The 20,648-nt window shown below is 37.2% G+C and overlaps 1 protein-coding gene and 1 long non-coding RNA gene across 2 annotated transcripts; both read left to right on the top strand.

The window, feature by feature from the left end:
- Positions 1 to 3,379: 3,379 nt before the first annotated feature.
- LOC112183416 lies at positions 3,380 to 3,822 on the top strand. The gene is made up of 3 exons (XR_002929888.2): positions 3,380 to 3,472; positions 3,597 to 3,636; positions 3,732 to 3,822. It is a non-coding gene; the product is annotated as an uncharacterized LOC112183416 (long non-coding RNA).
- Positions 3,823 to 9,918: 6,096 nt separating this feature from the next.
- Positions 9,919 to 13,828, top strand: LOC112184738. Its single transcript, XM_024322981.2, has 4 exons — positions 9,919 to 10,132; positions 10,191 to 10,261; positions 10,448 to 10,661; positions 13,527 to 13,828. Exons 1-4 carry the CDS (start codon positions 9,919 to 9,921, stop codon positions 13,733 to 13,735), a joined length of 708 nt encoding a protein of 235 aa, XP_024178749.1. The 3' UTR covers positions 13,736 to 13,828.
- The last annotated feature ends 6,820 nt before the right edge of the window (positions 13,829 to 20,648 follow it).

The following is a 20,648-nucleotide window of genomic DNA, read 5'->3' as shown; positions in this document are numbered from 1 at the left end:
GACTCTCCTCGAGATTAAATTGAACTAGGTTCGACTTGAGGACAGTGAGGCAGACTTGTTTACTAAGTCATTGCCCAAATGCACGTTCGAGAAACATGTGGCAAGAATTGACTTGCGGAAATTATCTGAACTCCCATGATCGTAGTCATCAGGGGGAGGCGCAGACATCAGGGGGAGATGTCTACATGTTCACCTCGAATTGTGAAGGGTGTGTTGTGCTCTTTTTCCCTTTCGATCGAGGTTATTTTTGTCCCACTGGGTTTTTGTTACTCAACAAGGTTTTTAACAAGGCAACGAGAGAAGCACCGCGTTTGGATAACACAAGGGGGAGTGTTTAAGGATATCTCTATTTGTGTTTAATCCAATCTCTAAGTTACTTGACCTAGTGGTAATAGGGTTCAATTAGAAGAATCTAGAGATTCTCTTTCCTTGTATGATTCTAACTCTGTGCATTGTAATCCTCTATATAAAGAGGCCCCTATTATCAATGAGAATACACAGCGATTATCTCTCAGTTTTTGATTCCCTAAAACAAAAAGGAAAAAAATAAAATAAGGAAAAAAGAAATTAAAAAGGAAAAAAGAAAAATAAAAAAAGGAAAAAAGAAATTAAAAAGGAAAAAGAAAAAAATAAATTAAAAAGGAAAAAAAAGAAATTAAAAAGGAAAAAAAGGAAAAAAAAGAAATTAAAAAGGAAAAAAAGGAAAAAGAAATAACATAGGGGTATATTAGACATTTCACCCTAGGTCAACTCCTAATTTGACTCGGAAGGGACCTATTAAAGGGAAATTGTGAGATCAGAGAGTTTTTAGATTAAATTAGAATGTCAGGGACTGAAACGATGAGAGAAGCAAAGTACATGGACTAAACAGTATTTAACCCTAATTTATATTAATGTGCCCTGGGAGCTTGAAACAGATGTGTAGTTGCCATTTTCTCTATGCCATGTTGTGCAAACTCTTTGTCATTGACTTGCCAAGTCCAAGTCTAGTAATTTAACCACTAGCTAAGTCTAAGTGTTATTATTTAACCAAAACCTTAATTTCTTTTTGGATTAAATACTTGTTACTCCTCAAACTTTTGCCTGAAAAACAGTTTAGTCCCTCGACTTTCAAATTAAACTGGATAGTCCTTATTCCCTCTAATTCTCACACAACAGGTCCAAAACAGGTCTAAAATGACTATTCTACCCCCAAGATCTTTTTTTTTGTTTTAATTTCTCTATATTTTTTTTCTCTTTTTATTTTTAATTTTTTTTTCTAGCTGGTTCTCTTTCTCTCTCTCTCTCTCTCTCTAAGCTCATATCCGACCTCGAGTTTATCCACTTGACCCACCGCACTCACTACCACTATGTAGCGCTTGGTGGGCCCCCTCCACCACTCATGGAAGCTCCGCCGCCACAATTCCATCTCCACCTCCGTCGTCGTCCCCACTAAGCTCAGCCACCTCTCCTCCTCCTCATCCTCCACCAGTCCCACCAATAAGCCACCTCACTATGATCATCCAACATATTACGAATGATCAAAAACACCCAGATCAGATCGAGCAATAACAATACACAACCCAGATTATAAACACCCAGAAACAACCCAAATCATAAACACCCAGAAACACCCAAGTCGTTGACGTACTGATCAAGATCGAGAGGGAAGGTGAGGAGCGGGTCTCTGGGTTTGAGATTCGAATAAGAAACGGATATGTTGAAGACCCACTGAATTCAATCCAGCAATTCACGAGGTCCACCGCCACGAAGCTCGACCTGGAACCCGAACCCTGGTCCTCGTGCTCTGGAGTCCCAAGAACCTGCCGGCGTCTCCGACAACCTCATCGTCGATCGAGATGACAAAAGCCAGCCCGTCGCCTATCAAGGAGGGGTTCAAATTGCTGACGGAGAACGTGAAGAATGTGGAGAAGCTAGCCGGAAACGGAGTGGAGGGTTGCTTGAAGCGGACGGGCTTCGAGTACAGCACTCTGCCGGCGCCGGAGTTGCATTCTGATAGAGGAAAATGAAGACCCATTTAGTGGTGGGTTCTGGAGAGTTGAAGAACTAGATGAGGATGAGAATGTAAGAGATTGAGAGTAGTGACGAGGACAAGATCGATCTGTGGAGAGGGAGAGAGAGAAAAGCAGAAAAAATAAATAAAAAAATAGAGAGAAATTAATAAAAAAAAAAAGAGAAAAAATAAAAAGGATCTTGGGGGCAGAATAGTCATTTTAGATCTGTTTTGGACCTGTTGTGTGAGAATTAGAGAGAATAAGGACTATCCAGTTTAATTTGAAAGACGAGGGACTAAACTGTTTTTTACGCAAAAGTGTGAGGAGTAACAAGTATTTAATCCTTTCTTTTTTATCAATATCAAATTCATTCAAATGGAAGAAAGTGTTACAAGTAGGATTACAATATGCCTTCAGTTCCTTGATTTCTTGTTTATCTTCAGATCGATGACTTCTCTAGAAGTGGAGACTTGATCAGAGATTGGATCAGGAATAGCTTATTCCAATTCTTTGAAGAGTATATTATTTCAGTATTTGAATTCTCCCTTTTTAGGTTGTCCTTCACTAAAAATTTCAGTATTTGTTAGAAACATCATATTTATTTGTTTATGTAATACCAGTGGAATTCCAGTTTAGCTAAGTTATTTGCAAAATGATGTCTCCATCAGAAGTCTTCACCTTAACAAGAGTTGGACGCATACGACACTTACCTTATTAAAAAGCCTTTGCTAAAATGGAATGTTAAAACCATATCCAATTGTATAATACTGCCGGAATAAATTACTGGAAGGGGAGAGAGGATCTGAATTTTGGCATGGGTGCAGGTAAACGCTCTCTACCAATGTAACTACAAAACTCGCAAAAAGTTGGGTCTTTTGGATTAGTAGTTCTTAGATGTAACTTGGAATTAAATTGAGAAACAAAGACTAGTAGCTGCATTAGGTGCATTCTTTAATTTGGTCCAGTATCAGGTGAGATATGACTAGAATTGGCTGGAAATTGTTAAGTAACCCGTTGAACAAGACTGGCCATTCAAAAACCAGAAGTAAACAATGACTTGAATTTGAGCAATTATATCACATTGGCTTCTGTATCTTTATTTAATATTACGTCTTTTCTTTTGTTCTTTTTTTTTTTCCTGGAGAATTTTTTCTCTCTTCTAAAGATGCAACCCCCTTATGAACAGTAAGTCAGTAACACCCTTATGAATAGTGTGCTGACGACTTTACCCCTGCCTGTCTCAAGTAAATCTCGATTGCCCCGGAGTGTTGTGCTGTCTCTTTCTGGCCATCTGCCATGTTGTTCTGTTGCGACGAAGAGAGAGGGTTCGATCAGTAGTTTGCATAAAAAGAGAGGTACAGTATCGATTTGATCCAAGAGACATAAAAAGAGAGAGATAGATAGAGGGCCAGGAGTTTGCATGACCGGCGATTTCAGCTGTTTTGGCGCAGAGATTTTGGTTGTCGTTTGCTGACGAGGTTGGGTTTTCATCTGGCATCAAAGATAATTAGTTTTGGGGGTGAATTCCGATTTTCTTTTGTCTTCATTGACTCAGGAGAGTTTCAATTTATCTGATTTCTATTTATTATGGTTGTCTTGCAGTTGTTTACTATTTGGTTGGAGCGCAAGAATTCTTTAGCTGGTAATTTTTTTCTTTGTCAATCATGTTTGTGTTGATTTGTTGGTTTGATTGCAGTCTGAAGTAATTCCCTCTGATGTTCTTAATTTGCTGAAAAGAAAAAGTAGGATTGTTCGAGGTTCAATCTTCTCAGGAGTATTTGGTTGGGAACAAACAAAGAAAGGAAGTAGGATCAATATTCGGGAACCTCTCCTTCTGGAAAAAACAGGTCCAATGCTGGCTGGAATTTAAGGTCAAAGCTTAAACTATTAAATTAAAGAGATTTCAGTGATCAGTCAGTCCATTCTCTAATTGATCAAAGTCTTGGTTTTGCAGATTTTTTATTTCTGTTTTTTTTTTCAGTAACTTTTTTTTAGTTGATGTTTATTATTGCATGATTCTTTGTTGAAATGAAAGTGCTATTGCTGATAAATTTTGTTGAAATATAATGCAGGTCCACCTGACCCAATCCCAACATCAAGTAGATCGTGGTAAGAATTTTTTTAATTTTCTACCTACAGGACTTCTCAATATGTGCATGTAGCCCTAAATTACAGTGTTAACCTATCTCAAGTTTCTGGAATGTTTACTCATCATTTAAGTCATCAACTGTGAAAAAGGCTAGCACTAGGAGCTACCAAAGGTTTTTTTTTTTTGGAAAATACAGAGATTTAGCAACCTATTAAACCAATATCTCCAGCAATAAAGCCTTATTATTGTTACAAGTATATGCTATGCTTTTTGTTATTTATAATTACTGATCACTACACAAAAATTTTGAAAACAAAACAAATCATCAATGGACCTATGGAGAAACGTATGGGATTATGTTTAGATCTTCAAGGACCATACAATTTAATGGTTTAGTTGTCTGAGCTAATGTCCTTTTGAATTTCATTGATCTGAATGCACAATTCAGTTGGGATTGCAATGAATTTGTGTTCTTTGTTTCCATGTTCAAATCAGATGTATTATAGATTTAGAGTGATAGGACCTGCATTTTAGTATTCAAAATCTAAACTGATGCTTTATGAGGTTTAATTAGCTTGGGTATTAGTTTGTTTATTATGTTGGGGATGTGATAGTTTAGGGATTCAGTATGTAATAGTATGGAATAAACTGAGCAATGGGATAAACTGATATAAACTCTGCTTGAGCCCATAATATTATCAGCCTCTTGCTTTTGGAGTTTTGATAATAACTTTCTTCTGTATCAACTAATAAGATGGTAAAGACCAACAAAATAAGTCCATCTATGCTTTCTGTTTGTTTAATTGTGTTTATTCGTATGTAATGTTTTATTTAGGTACCAGCAATTCTTTAGCTTTCATGGCAAAGTTGATCTCTTTTTCTTTTGTGTACAAGATTGCTTTCATATTGTACTTGGTCTGACTATTCTTGCTGTTAGCCACTTTTGTTATTCTTTTCATGTTTTTGTTTTCGAGTATGCAGCTCTGAAGCTCAAAAGATCAATTCATTAGTATTTAGATTATAAAGAATGAGATCTTGAAGCCAATTACATGGATGCAGAATGCTAAAAACAACAGCCAAAAATTGATGGATCAATCTGGTATTGGGTTGTCTCCTTGGAAAAGGGCATTGTGTGCTTCTTAGACAAGCAGAGCTAAAAACATTGGTGGATCTGCATGCGAATGAGGTTTGCTTCTTACTAAATGCATAGAGCAAACAAGTTGAAGGAAATCTGTCTTTTGTGACAGACTTCTGTTATGCAAAGCAAAGCCAGGGAGATGTGGAGATTTGTTGCATCATGAAAGTACGACTATTGGTGTTGCTTTGGATTTGATGCAGAAAATTGTTGCTCTGTGCCTTTTCTTTTCTGGGTATTGCTTGATTCTCTGGATTCGTGCTTATTTGTGGTTGCATGTTGATTTTGCAGGTGAGGCTTACTCTTGAGGAAAGGAGAGGAGACAATATGTGGGTTCCGCCGATACACAGCAAAAGAGAGGAGACAAGAGGAGGGACAAGGGGATGGGAAGAGCATGAATCTGGTATTTGATTGTTAACGCATCAGGTGAAAGTCATTCAGTTTCTAATTGTGTCTTTGACTGGATGGGATGTGCTTATCTTTAGTGGATACAAGTTTTTCACCGGAGACAAAGGCAAGAAGGAAGAGGTATTTTCATGTTTTTTTTAACCTTCAGCATTATGTTCTGTTTTTTTTTTTTTTTTTGGGAAACTATCTTCCAATAATTGATGCAAAACATTGGTGATCTATTGGTTCTATTTGTAACCTGCAATATAGTCAATGCGTAATCCACGATTCCCTTCTGTTTTCTATACTGCTGACCATTGACTATAATGTAGTTATATCACTTCAACAATCGTCCTGAGATTCAGATTTTCTTACCTTTCAAATATTCCTACCCTTTAGTTTTGCTTCATGTCAGTGTCATATATATCTACTTGGTTTCTGCAATTACTTCCCCACATCCCTAAATTTGATCCATGTTTTAATGCAGTTTCAGAGTCACCGTTCTCATTGAAGATGAGACTGATCAAGCACATGCAGTCTTAACGGGCAAAGAAGCAGAAGAAATCTGTGGAATCTCATGCGAGGACTTGATTATCAAGAAAAACTGCAAAAACCAAAGAATCATACCACAAGAAATTCTTCAATTAGAAGGAGAGATCAAACTGCTGAAATTGAAGACAGGAACAAAAAGAGATTTCCTTATAAAGGGGTTGGGTATACGAAGATGTTCACAAGTTCACACCAACCCAAGATATCGAACCAACAACTTCCACGCCAAATCCTGTTAGATTTGGGAAGAAGAGGAAGGAATTATTCAAAGCAAAACCGAGCAAGAACCCAAAAAGGCAAGTCTTAAAATCATCGCTACAGATTTTCTTTCAACTTATTTTCTGCATTTTATCTACTCTGTCCATTCAGTTTAGGCATCCCGTAATTAATGACACAATCTTTTATACAGAACCTTTCATGTGCTTTGTATATTTCAGTGACAACTTTGAACCATCAGATCAGAGCAGCAAAAATACATCGGCTCAATCTGACAAAGAAGACCTGACCTAGCCACTTCTGCTTTGCAATCCAATGCTTTCTGCCTTTTTGTGATGAGCACCAATATCTATAGTTTTTTGAAGTGCTAATGGTCCTTGAAAAACAATGTCATGCTGTGACATATAAGCACTGGTTATCAGGACCATTCTCTATGTTTTTTGTAATGCTAATGGTCCCAGAAAAACAATCAACCAAGACAGCAGATCTTCTGTACATCAACTAATCAATGTACATAAAAGCTTTTTGGGTGTTCTTCTTTGTGTTCTCTTTTTTTTTTTGCAACAATCCACCAGACTCGCAGCATCGCGCGGGCCTTTTTACCTAGTTATATACTATTATGTTCATTATTTCTTAGAAGACTCATATTTTACTGGTTTATATATCAATCATATGTCTTTTTCTTCCATTGCTAGCTGTTACATATTTTTACAGTTGTCAGAAATCCATCAATAGGCTTCAGACTTAAGATCCAGTAAAACTCACTCTCTATTTAACTGGTCCATATTCACAATTTCTTTCTTCATCATCCCTATTCTTGCTTGCTTCATAATTGGAAACTTTAACTCCAAGTATGTTTAGAGTTATTTATTATAGAAAATTACACACAAGTGATCTTTTGAAACTTTAATTAGTCACAAGACCACCTAATGCTTCAATTTTTTCTCCAGTTGACAAATTTGCCCTTCCACTTTATCTAAACGAGCTGAAATTAGGCACCATTCTGCTCCATACATTCTCTCTCACTCTCTCTCTCCCCTTCACAAGTCCACACGACGCTGTTGCAGATCTCATATCTCACAAGCTTGCCGACAAAACACCTGATAATCGACGGCAAGCAGTTCGAGCCTAACTTGAAACATCTGGTTCTCCACAAGCAGGTAAACATTCGGATCTTGGATCGCGGGTGCAGTGGATTGAGGTCGGGAGATCCCTTGTTCGGTTGTTCCGGTTAACGGCGCGAACGAGGTCTGTTGTACTAGTGGTCGAACGCGGTCGAAAGCCAACGAGTCCAAAGCGTAGTGCAGCCGTAGTCGAGAAGCTTCAGCGAGCTGAGGTTGTGGATCCGGAAGATGACCTTCGATGACCAGAAGCCTGGAACCTCCGGTCTCCACTCTGTAACTTGATTCGGTGAATTCTGGCACTGTTATCCTTCTTCTCGTATTAACAAATCATCAGATTAGTCATGTTGTGATTGAAATTGTTCCATTTTGATTGAAATTGTTCCAGTTTGAAATTGTTTCATAATTGTAAGACAGAATGAGAATTGTTGAAGTTTCTGTTAAGAAGGATTGTCATTTTGTTCTGGTATAGATGGATGAATGTGATGATTACTTTATCAAGTTCTTGAGTTGTGTTTGTTTGAAGTTGAAATCAGAGTAATTTGATTCAAGTAGTGGACATTTTCAATTTATATTTGTTTGATGTTTCATAGTAGCTTTTGTATTGGTTGGGAACAGATTTCTTAGTCATTGTGAGTAGTGTTATTAGTCTTAATTTAAGGGATTAGCTTTTGTGTTACTTGGTAATAGATTTTGTTATTGGTGAGAATAGATTTTGTTATTGGTGAGAATAGATTTTGTTGTTTGTTTGAGTAGCTTTTGACGTTATTGAGAGTAACTTTTGTTGTTGATTAGAGTAGCTTTTGTTGGTGGTGATCGTAGTTTTTGTTGTTGGTAAGAGTAGTTTTTTGTGTTGATAATAGTAGTTTTAGTAGTTGGTGAGAGTAGATTTTGTTATTTGTGAGAGCAGCTTTTTAATGTTAGTAAGTGTAGCTTTTATTTTTGGTAAGAGTATATTTTGTTGTTGATGAGAGTAGCTTTTAGTGTTGATGACAATAGCTTTTCTTACCTCGTCGAAACTCTCACTGGAGTAGCTTTTGTTGTTGTTAAGAGTATCTTTTGTGGTTGGTGAGAGTAGCTTATACTGTTGATGACAGTAGCTTTTCTTACCTCGCCGAAAATTTCACTGGAGTAGCTTTTGTTGCTGGTGAGAGTAACTTTTGGTGTTGGTGACAGTAGATTTTATTAGGATTAAATACTTGTTACTCTTCAAACTTTCGCCTGAAAAATAGTTTAGTCCCTCGCCTTTCAAATTAAACTGGATAGTCCTTATTCTCTCTAATTCTCACACAACAGATCCAAAACAGGTATAAAATGACTATTCTACCCCCAAGATCCTTTTTTTATTTTTTTCTCTTTTTTTATATTTAATTTCTCTATCTTTATTTATTTTTTTTTCTGATTTTCTCTCTTTCCCTCTCCACAGATCGATCTTGTCCTCTTCATCTTCTTCTTCAACTCTCCAGAACCCACCACTAATTGGGTCTTCGACTTCGGAACCCTCACCCTCAGCAGCCTCAAGCTCTTCCACCCCCCCCCCCCCCCGAAAAAATATCCGGTACGGATTGCCACCTTTGTCGGGATGAAGGTCACAGCTAGGCCTGGCATCTGAGCCCGTGACCCGTAAACCCGCCCGAAACCCGCACGGTAAAAGCCCGCACGAACCCGTCCATTTATTAAATTCGTGCTAAAAAAGCCCGCATGCAAAAAGCCCGCAAATTAACGGGCCTTGCGTGCTAAACCCACTGGAACCCGTGAAACCCGTTTACTTCCAAACAAACCTACTTCGAGTTTCGACCTTTCCGTCATTCACCAAAACGCAACTCTCTCTCTGGAACTCAACCCACTCTGAGCACAGCAACCTCCTATTCACTTCCGTCACCCAAATCCCAACTCTCTCTCTCTCTCTCTATATCTCTCATCTCTCTCTGCGCGCCTAATTTGTCAAGGTATTGCATGGATCTGTCTTTTGCTTTGGGTTTTCTTTGATTCCTTTCAGTCTTTGTATCTGTGTAAATAGTGATCTGGGTTTCCTTCAATTTCTAGATTTGGTAATATGAACAGACTGAAACTTTCTGATCGTTTTTTGGTTCTGGGTTTGCTTCAATTTGCACTATCAATATCTCTGGAAATCTGTCTTGTTTATATTCCCCCTTAATATATTGTTTGCTGTCTATCTTCACCATTATTCAACATTCAAGAGCTTCTCTTAATTCTTGTTTTTTTTTTTTTTTGGATGTTTAAAGCATTTGTGGCTGACTTGGGAGCTGGGACTACAGAAACCAGCCTGTGAAAATGAAATGATCTGTTGACCAAAATAATGGCCTAATTAATATTTTTTTTCTTTGTTACAACTTTGGTGCACCGGCCAAACTGTCCTGACAATTGTCCTATCTCCAGTCTCCGTATTTGGTCGTATATATCGACATGACTCATGTTTTCACAGTGAACCTCCAAGTTTTTGTGCCAAAAGTGCTTCCACTAACAGAAATAATCCGATACCTGGTGGCTTCTAGGCTTCAGAAAAACAGCAGTACCAAATGCCAAAATCTAGAAGTAGTTGGAGTCAGTTTGAATATAAAGGCTGGAATTCAACACTTCTGTCTCCACCCTGGTGGAAGAGCAATTATAAATGGGATAGGTAAGAGCTTATCATTAAGCGACTATGATCTTGAGCCATCTAGAATGGCGCTTTACAGATTTGGTAACACATCAGCTGCTGGCTTTTGGTATGCTTTGGGATACATGGAAGCCAAACAAAGGCTTAAGGGTGCGTTTGGGGGGGCTTTTTTGCTCCCCTGCTTATAAGCACCTGACCTGGAGGTGTTTGGTAAACCTGCTCTTTCCCTGCTTTTGGCAGAAGCCCTTACTTCTTTTGGTCGAAAAGCCGAAGCCAGCACCCCCATGCTTTTAGAAGCAGGCCTGGCTTTTTTCACTGTAGCGGGAGTTACTGTAGTTTAATGAAATTTTCAAAATACCGGGTTGTGTCCTCTCTTCCTTACAGCAATTACACCACAATGCCATCAAACCCTTCTCTTCAAAAGTCGGACTCCAACACTGCAATGAACTCCAGCGCCATCAAGCCATCTCGCCTCCTCTCATTCGTGTTCGAAGCCTCAATCCAACCCCCAGATTTTTGTACCAGGCTCTGAAAGTTGCAAGCTTTCCAGGTATTAATAACTCCTCCCTTTTCCATTTCAGTTCCTATTTCATCTTTCATTTCTCAATCTATGATTCCCTATATCTGGGTCATGCTTCTATATTCAAATCCTTGTTTGCAATTGTTATTGAGTAAGCTTGATGGTTTATAAGTTCACAGTTTCAACCAAGAAGCTGATTACTTTGTAGTTAAAGCTAGAATCTTGTTTGTCAAGAGGTGCTCGCCTCTTATTTCCTTTATTTGTCTTTTCAATTACCAATTATATAGCTGCTACTTTTATTCTGTATTGCTATGTGACATTGGGTTTCTGGGATTTGAAGAAGTGCATGTTTGATCTGGGATTTTGGTTGTTTTTTTTTTCTTTCAAATTTTGCTAGCTACAGATTGCTTGGTTTTCTAATGTTGGAAGAAATGAGTTTTTTCTTTGAGAAGCATACAACAGTAGAGTTTTGAATTGCTTTAGGAGAGTTGTTTCTGGAATTTGAACTCAGTAGTGAGCTACTGAAAATGTAATTGATCTTTAAACTGTTCTGCTTGTGTCCATCTCTACTTCTCCAATTAGGGAAGATTGATGGAGGAATCATAAGTGATGTATTCATGAGAAGAAGAATATGACTAGTTTTGTTTGAATGTATTGATCAAGGTACTGGTATAACTGATCTTTACCTAGAAATAAAACTTTAGGACACACGCTTTACCCAAAAAAAGTATGAATAAGTATGCTGTTTGAGTGAAGTTTCCATTCTTTGAGTTTGGCATTCAGGCCATACCCTCCTATTGGATTTTTCCTGAGATGGGCTGCTATTGTTTTTTGCTCTTTTTATTTTACTAAAGACACCCATTTCTGGAATTTGTTGGCTTCGTGTCCACCAAAAGTCGGTAACCTTCGTCACCATCAGCATCTGGATTGCTCCATTTCTTGTAGATTAAATGTTTTTCTTCTTCTGTTGATTAGATGAAAAAATGAAATCATTGTCTTTGTTTTTTCCTCTCACCTCTGTGTTTTTGCTAGAAACGTTAGATTTTATTAGCTTTAATTTTTTCTATATCATAGGTTTTACTGTTTTTAAAGGTCCTGGAGTGAACAATAGAGGTACTTCTGTTTATTCATTTACTTGAAGTACCAGCATGTGTTCCTTCCCCGGTTGAGGACTCTGAGCAGCTCAGGAAGACTTTTGAAGGTCTTTTACTTAACACTTGTAATCTTTAAGACTCGCATTAATGCAATCATTCTGTGTAATATGATCTTGTTATGCTTTTTGTCGATTTGATTGGTACGTTATGTGTCTGTTATGATCTGATGTACTTGACTGGTCATCCGAACTTTGATCCATCTACTTGCATATTGTTTTTGGCCTTCATTTGGTTTCTGGGTTCTATGTATTATTGAGATGCAATCTTTATAAAACTTAAAATGTCAATGATAATATGATCATGATCATGAAGGGCTTGTTTTTTTTTTTTTTTTTCAATGTTCTTGGCATGGCATCATTTTTGGTCTATCAAAGTTTAGATCTGGATTTTTTTTAACAAGTTATCTTGTGGATCAGTTCGAGGTTCACTTTTGACTGACAAGTACTTGATGTTTGACATGTTTTCATATAATCTGATATTGATGATCTTGATCATCTAAAGCTTGATCTGCTTCCATAACATCTTGGGAGTTGTATTATGTGTTTCTGGGTTTTAATTATAATGCATTGTAAAATTTAGTATGCTTATATGATCAATGATCATGATGGATATGTCTCTCTTAGATATTTTGTTTCAATTTCATTGTTATCGTTATTAAATAACAGTGTTAGATCCAGATCTTTTTAACAATTATTCTGTGGAGTGATCAGTGAGGTTCAATATTGACTGAAACCTTCTCTAGCATATATTTAAACAACAACCATATTTTTACTCCACTAATTATGGGAAGAGCAAGGCCTTAGTGCTAAACCACTATACTCTCTATTTGACTTTTTCCTATTCATCTGCTCCAAACTTTATCAGTTCCTTTACACATTATTCACATGTTGACCTCCTTACTTGAATTGTCATTGGATCCTTTGTTACCTCCATAGACTTTAGCTTATTGACTTTCATTTATTTATGTATTAGCTTATTCATTTACATATGAATTTATGATTAGGACTTGGCTTGTGAAAGAGCTGGGTTTTGGTAATGACATGTGGTGCAATAAATTCTTTGTTCTGCCTCTAGAATTTCTTTGTTGTGCTTGCCATACACTTGCTCTGTTTTAATAAACTTTGATTGTTCCTCCGTAATGCTAGAGTGCTAATTAATCATTGCAAGTTCATTGACAGAAATTGTCTATTAAGAAGTTTTCCTGGTGTAGTTTGGTTTGTTTGATATATAATGTAATGCTTGGTTGTTCATATGATTCATCATTTGTTTACTGGTCTAGTGATTAAGCATATTGTTTAATTCCCTATCTGAATAATACTGTTGGATAGAAGACTAATGCCAAGTAAATTATATTGCAACTCAATTACTCCTCAGATGCTATTGTAAAGGCTCTATGATCTTAAACATGTTGATATTTGATTTGCTAGAATCAAGTTTTACATTTTTTTTGTCTGTTCTGCTGTAATCGGTTAACATCAGTGTCTTGCAGCACTATGGGTAATGGATTTTTATATTTTATTGCTACATATGTCAAGATTAGATGGGGTCATGAAATGTCCAGCCGTTTAAGACAAAAATTTACTATTGATTGCATACGCTAAATGATTCAAATACTGTCACAGTTCTAGAATCCTTCATTACTTGATGACATTGCTTGTTTGTGCTGTCATATGGCCTTTATCTTCTGCACTGCAAGAACTTAGCTATAACTTATGGATATACCCCTATTTTTCTTCCATAGGTACTAAAGCTTGGGCTACTTCTGATTGCGGAGACATGCACATCAATTTTCACAGTGAAGAAAGAGAAGGTGATGGGTTAAGTCGTGGGATAGAGATGGATGATGATGTAGAAGAAGAATATCATGGTCATGGTGCACAAGAAATGGAAATAATAAGAAATAGCATTACTCAAAGTTTGATGAGTGTGCGTAATAACGTGAACATTTGAATATGTTATGATATTTTTTGTGGTTACTTGATGCGAACCAGAAACTAATTGTTATTAATGTTACTAATATATGTGTATAAGTTATTTTTAAAATTGTCCAATATTAATCATATGCTCACAATAATTTATAAAAACTGAAAGTTGACAAAAATGAGTAAGGAGATAATAAAGATTAAAAATAATAACAAAAGCATTTGATCAACATTGTATTACCAAACAATCAAGGTAAAATAAACACTCATGTCCAATTTGGTCATTCCACAAACAAAAAGCATAAGCCAGTTTGAATTTACCAAACACTTTGTCACTGCTTTTTGCCATTGACAGCACTTAAAAAAAGCTAGTTTACCAAACACTCAGCTGCTTTGCTTTTCAGCTACTTTTTCTCAGAAATAAGCAGAAGCCAGCTTTTCTGAAAAGCAGAGGGGTGATAGGATTCTAATGAGTGTGGCTTTGGAGCAGGTTTTAAATGTACTAAGGCCCCTTGATTATGTCAATGTCTGAGAGAGAGCTCCATAAACAATTACCCTCCTGAGGACATAGCTAATCCTATCATGGAGAAGTATAGTTGAATCGACGATGATTATCTAAGCTTTGTTAGGCTTGATTCCAAGTTATTTGCTTACATTTTAATATTTTCCTTAATTGCATGCTGCATTAATGTTAATGCTTTTAATTTGTTAACGGATTTTTTTTTTAAATTAATTTTTTTTAAATAAAAAAAAATTAATTAAAAAAAAATTGTTAATGGGTTCTTAACGGGTTCCAACGGAAAACCCGCAAACCCGTCGGGTTAAGCCCACGAAACCCGTTAACTTAACGGGTTTTTACCGGGTCGGCCCGTTAAAAACCCGACCCGTACCCACACTATACCCGCCCGTTGCCAGGCCTAGTCACAGCCTTGTGTGTTGTTATTGGATCCGGTGACGACATTCACACTCTGGAATTTTAGATCCCACAAAATCTCAGCAATTTCATAATTCTCTCACAAATTCGAAAAAGGATTCGATTTTTTACCTTCCTTTCTCAATCTCCAGCTTCAAAGTCTCAATTTCGTCTCTAATGGCTTCGATTTGCTTCGACTCGTCGGAGCTAGCCCTCTCAATCTCTCCTTGGATCGTGTTCAACTCGGTCGTGAGCTCTATCCGCGACGTGCTCAAGTCCTCGATGTCATTCTGGACCAGAGTCAACTCGGCGTTCATGGCGTCCAGGTCGCGGAGCTCGTCGTTCAGCTTTAACGACCTGTCGTAGACCTCGCGCACATCGGCGTTCCTCTCGGATTTGATTTGGCCGGCGACGGCCTTCAGGTTGCGGAGGTCGCTCTGAGCGTCGGTGAAAAACTAGCCGTGAAAAAAAGCTCTGGAATTCCTTCGAGCTCGTGGGAGGTGCTTTGGAGGTAGTAGACTGGACGACAGGGACGTACCGGATTTTTGGGGGGGGGGGTTTAGGGGTTTCGTTTTAGGAGGATAGAAAGAAAGAGCTGAGAGAGAGAAGTAAAAAAAAATAAATAAAAAGAGAGAAAAATTGAAGAAAAAAAAAGATGAAGTGAGGGTAAAATAGTCATTTTAGGCCTGTTTTGGACCTGTTGTATGAGAATTAGAGAGAATAAGGACTATCCAGTTTAATTTGAAAGGCGAGGGACTAAACTGTTTTTCAGGCAAAAGTTTGAGGAGTAACAAGTATTTAATCCATTTTATTATCTTGCCAAAGGGTGTCGAAAATCTCAGGAGTAGCTTTTGTTGCTGGTGACAGCAGTTTTTGTGACCTCTCTGGAGGTCGCCGGAAATCTCAACAGAGTAGCTTTTGTTGTTAGTGACAGTACCTTTTGTTGCTAGTGATAGTAGCTTTTGTGACCTCACCGGAGGTTGCCGGAAATCTCATCAGAGTAGCTTTTGTTGCTAGCCACAGTAGTTTTTGGTGTTAGTGACAGTAGCTTTTGTGTTCGTCGGAAGTTCGCCGAAGTTCGCCGGAGGTCGACCGGAGACCCGTCGGAGTTGACTTGAGATCTCGCCGAAGGAGAGAGAAAATGATTGTTGACTTTTTACTGTAGTGGCATTTCTGTAAATATGTTAGTTCTTATATCTAAAATATAACATCTTTTTTAATTAAGTGGTCTTATGAGGGAAAAAACTAGTTAGTGGCCTGATGGTTAAAAAATACATTCAAAGATGCACTTATATGTAATTAACCCTATTTATTATCAGTAATCACGTGCTTGAACTCTATTTACTAATTGCCAATGTGTTGGCTTGATCTTAATTTGTAATGAGATTCAGGATCAGTAGTTGTCAACAAGATTTTGAGGTGGGAATGCAAACTCAAACAACTTGAATTCAAACCTAACTATTTCAAGATATGGTTCTCTGACTTCTCTCAATTTATATTTTTTTTGTATCTGGATATGGCTATGTGATTATGCAATGCTCTATAAACTTGAAAGTCATACAGAAAATTAAAAAGAAAATGACATTGCTATTTTAATAACTTTTCTTCCATAAGAAAAGAAAAAGGACAAAATAATGTTTACTCCATATACTTATAGGGTCTCGACGTTTCAGTCCCTGACATTTCAATTTCACCTAAAAAGTCCTTGAACTTTCCAATTTCACCTAAAAAGTCCCTGCCGTCAATTTTCCGTTAAAAAGCCTGTTATCTTGCTGACGTGGCACTATTTCAACAGTAAAATGACTATTTTACCCTTACTGACCCAAAAAAAAAATTTACTCTTTTTTTTTCCTATTTTTTAAGTTTGTTCTTTTTTTTTAACTCTTTTTTCTCTATTTTTTTTAATTTTTTCTTTTTTATTCCTACTTTTTTTTAACTCTTTTTTTAATTTGTTCTCTTTTTTTTTCCTACTTTTTTTTCTCTATTTTTTTAATTTGTTCTTTTTTATTCCTACTTTTTTTTAACTCTTTTTTCTCTATTTTTTTAATTTTTTTTTCCTACTCTTTTTTTAACTCTCTTCTCTTTTTTTTATTTGTTCTCTCTTTTTTTTTTAACACCATTTTCTCTTTTTTTATTTATTTGTTCGCTCTCCTTATATATATATATATATATATATATATATATATATTTCTTTCTATTTTCTATTTAGCTCTTCTTCCTCTTCCTCCTCTCTGCTCTTCGGCCTTATTTTCCTCCTCCTTGATCGCAGCTCATGTTTTCGGCCACGCTTGGAAGCCGGAATGGTCGGGTTCTCTTCCCTTCAGATTTCGACCCCTTCGTGGTGTTGGAGCTATATCAGAAGCTTTCTCTCGACGTCAATAACGTTTCTTTGGTGTTAGTTTGCTGAGATGATGAGCCAATAGAGATTCAAAGAGGATAAGATATTTGAGTTTTCCTGCGAGTTTCCTTGTTTGGTCTATTTGGCAGTTTCTGATCGTAACTTTAGAGAGAAATGTTTGAACTGTTTTGGCACCGAAGAAAGGGAGGTGGCACGTGAATTGATTTGATTTGGGTGTGCTTCGATTTGGTTTGGAACCGCTGTATGGATAGGGGTGATTAGGAGAGGTGGTGATGCTTGCTAGCATGATGGGGATGATGGATGGACAGTGGAATGGTCAGCACTTGCTTGGAGCGGCGGGCACGCCAACGGTGATAAGGAGAGGTGGTGATGCTCGCCGAAAACTGGAGCTGAGATCAGGGAGGAGGAAAAGAAGGCCGAAGAGCAGAGAGGAGGGAGAGGAAGAAGAGGTAAACAGAAAAGAGAAAGAAATAAAATAAAAAAACAAAAGAGAGAGAACAAATAAAAAAAAGAGGAAAAAAGTTTTTTTTTTTAAAAAGAGTAGGAAAAAAAAGAGAAAAGAGGGTTAAAAAAAAAGGAGAACAAATAAATAAATAAAAAAGAGAAAAGAGAGTTAAAAAAAAGAGAGAAGAAACTAAAAAAATAGAGAAAAAAAGTAGGAATAAAAAAGAACAAATTAAAAAAATAGAGAAAAAAGAGTTTTTAAAAAAAAACTAACTAAAAAGATAGAAAAAAAAAGAGTAAATTTTTTTTTGGGGTCAATAAGGGTAAAATAGTCATTTTACTGTTGAAATAGTGCCACGTCAGCAAGATAACAGATTTTTTAACGGAAAATTGACGGCAGGGACTTTTTAGATGAAATTGGAAAGTTCAGGGACTTTTTAGGTGAAATTGAAACGTCAGGGACTGAAACGTCGAAACCCTATAAGTATAGGGAGTAAACAATATTTTGTCCAAAGAAAAAAAAGAGTTATGATTACCACTCACCTGCTATTTTAAATAACTTTTCTTCTATAAGAAAAGAAAAAAAAAAGTTATATTTACCACTCACCTGACTTTTGGGATTATTTTTTTAGTTTGTTGTTTCATTACTCTTGTAGGCGGAGTACTAGGGCTGGACTAAAGGCCTCGGTCCTTTAGGGTTGTTTATATATATATTTTTTTAAATATTTAGCTTATTATTATAACACCCAATCATGGACTGACATGTGGCAACTGCTACAGTATTCGTGTCGGTTCGGGCTTTCGGGCCCTGAAAATATGGAACCCAAGACCGAACTAATTACATGAATTTGGGTCGGGCTTTAGACCGAACCTAAAATTTCTATTCTAAAACCTAACCGATTCGGGCTTTTTTCCTCGGTTCGGGTCTGGTCCTCGGTCTTTCGGGTCCGAACGCCCAGCCCTACTACTTGGTGTTTATATTGCTTTACAACTTTGCAGCCTAGCTTTGACTGTTGACTATTGGCTACTTGTTATGGCTTTATTTTGAATGATCTGAAACTATTTTTAATAGCAATTTTAGCATTATTCTTTAATTACAGTCGATAAATAATTTAGTATTTCTTTTATTATTGAAACTGTGTCGGGAGGTACTTACAAAAATTATAATTTGCAACTGTTCACTTTTGGATGTCCTTTAACCTAGTTTGATTTTTCTAGATTGGTTCAACAGGACTTCAAATCCAGAATTTTGTTAGCTACAACCCACTTATTCCATTTTCTTACATCCATCATGTTCTTTCTATGTACATACATGTATACAAACTCTTTGTTTCTACAGTGCCAACTGCAGATTGCAATCGCCAATTCATCTGATGAATTAGTTGGAGCTACATTCTGACAATTTCCAAAGAGGAGAGCTCCCCATGGCCATTGCAATTATCATCGATTTGATCTATGGTCTTGTTCTTATTTACTTCCTTTACATGGTCGCAAGTGAATTTGCTTTCAGATTATCCAAGAGAAAGTATAAGTTGATTAAAAGAGAATGGAGATTACTGGGTGCTCTATTAGAGGATTGCAATGAAGTTACAAGATCTGGGATTCAAATTACCCAGAAAGCCAGTACACTCTTGGATTCAGGACCTGTCCAAGCTGGATTAACTATACAACTGAATGATAAGGAAACCGGTTGGATAACGAATGCAAGAAAAGTGGTTACTTGTGTTCAAAGATTTCGGAGATTGAGAAAGAGAAGACAATATCCAATGCTGTTTTTCTTTGTCTTGGTTGATCTAGTACCGAAGATTGGTAATTTGGTATTACCTTTGGGATGAAATGGCTCACTGATGTCCTGGGAGAGAAATTATGTGCCGACATCTGTAGATCACTGGAGCAGACAAGTTCCAAAGTTCGAAGTCTGCAGGACAATCTTATGCTGATGAACTTGAATGTACATCTGTCAATTCTGAGCCACCAACAGCCCAAATTGGCTTGAGAATTGATCCTGAGTTGATCATTTCCTCTGTCACTGAAAAACCAGAAGTTAAATCCTTCATAATGCATTTGCAGCTACTGCAGGCTTTCATGAAAGATTTGCGAAGGCTCAAAGTACTGGAAAGTAAGAGGGAGGAGTCCTGGGTGATAGCAGCAAACAAGACCCTTGAAAAGGCAAAGGGTGCCATTAAAATCATTAATAAAGCAGCAGCAAATCAATGAAGAAGTTGGCTTTGAGATTGCAGAAATTGGAGGGCTGGAAGGAAGCTTAAGCGGCACATAATGTACTTTGACAGCAGGATCTCTGGCCTGCTGGAAAAAAAGATATGGTTTTAAATTTGTCAAACGAGACTCATCATTGAAATATAATGTACACCATGCTTCTCAACGGAAAAGCAATCAATATCAGATCACAGATGATAAGGATCTCTCTGATTTAAACAACATTCGGAACTGGCTCATTCAACTGCCAAAAACAAGCAATAAGGTGGGATCTCATGTCAGCTCATTGAGCAAGGAGCTGGAGCACATGCCTAAGCTGTTGGAAGATACAAAAGCAACTGAAGAAAATGGTTTGTGAAGCAGAGCGGAATAACCCACATGGAGGACTATGAATCAGAGTATATGTCTGAGATTCAATGAATCACAGATGCTGTCATTCTTCTTCAACAATGTGTGAAAGTATATTCCATTGAGGTCAGGAAGGAGTCATGCTTGGTCGTTGGGTTTGACGAAGACATTTATAAACTGGTCCAGCAATTGACAGCTAACAGTGCATTGCATATAATTTCCCTTAGGGGAATGAAGGGCATTGATAAGACAACTCTGGCGAAGAAAGTTTATCACCGTGGTACCATTGCAAGCCATTTTCAACTCTGGCGATGGGTATCTATACCTCACATGCATAATGAAAATGCACTATTGAGAAGTGTTGGAAGCCAGATTGTGAAGAGCGAAGAGGAATGGAGTGCAAAAGATTTCTGGATCAAGAATGTGCGTGATTTCTTGAAGGAGAAGCGATACCTTTTAGTTTTGGAAAATGTCCCATCATAGGAAGTCTTGGATTCTCTTAACGCAGCACTATTTCCAGAAATGATGAATGGGAGTAAGGTTGTGCTAACCACAAACAGCAAGGCCCTGGCTTTACATGTTGATACTGACCAAAGTAGTACTCAATATCCAATTCAGCTACGAACCCAAGAAGAGAGCTGGGAATTTTTCACCCAGATG

This window comes from Rosa chinensis, chromosome 2, assembly GCF_002994745.2.
Source record: "Rosa chinensis cultivar Old Blush chromosome 2, RchiOBHm-V2, whole genome shotgun sequence".
NCBI lineage: Eukaryota > Viridiplantae > Streptophyta > Magnoliopsida > Rosales > Rosaceae > Rosa > Rosa chinensis.
The sequence above is the reverse complement of the archived record's forward strand: the minus strand, read 5'-3'. Positions and strand labels throughout refer to the sequence as shown.

Coding starts and splice junctions, on each gene's coding strand:
- LOC112184738 (XM_024322981.2), top strand. CDS start 9,919: ATGACTCATGTTTTCACAGTGAACCTCCAAGTTTTTGTGCCAAAAGTG. Junction 10,133..10,190: donor AGCAATTATAAATGGGATAG/GTAAGAGCTTAT, acceptor GGCGCTTTACAG/ATTTGGTAACACATCAGCTG. Junction 10,662..13,526: donor GAAAGTTGCAAGCTTTCCAG/GTATTAATAACT, acceptor TTTCTTCCATAG/GTACTAAAGCTTGGGCTACT.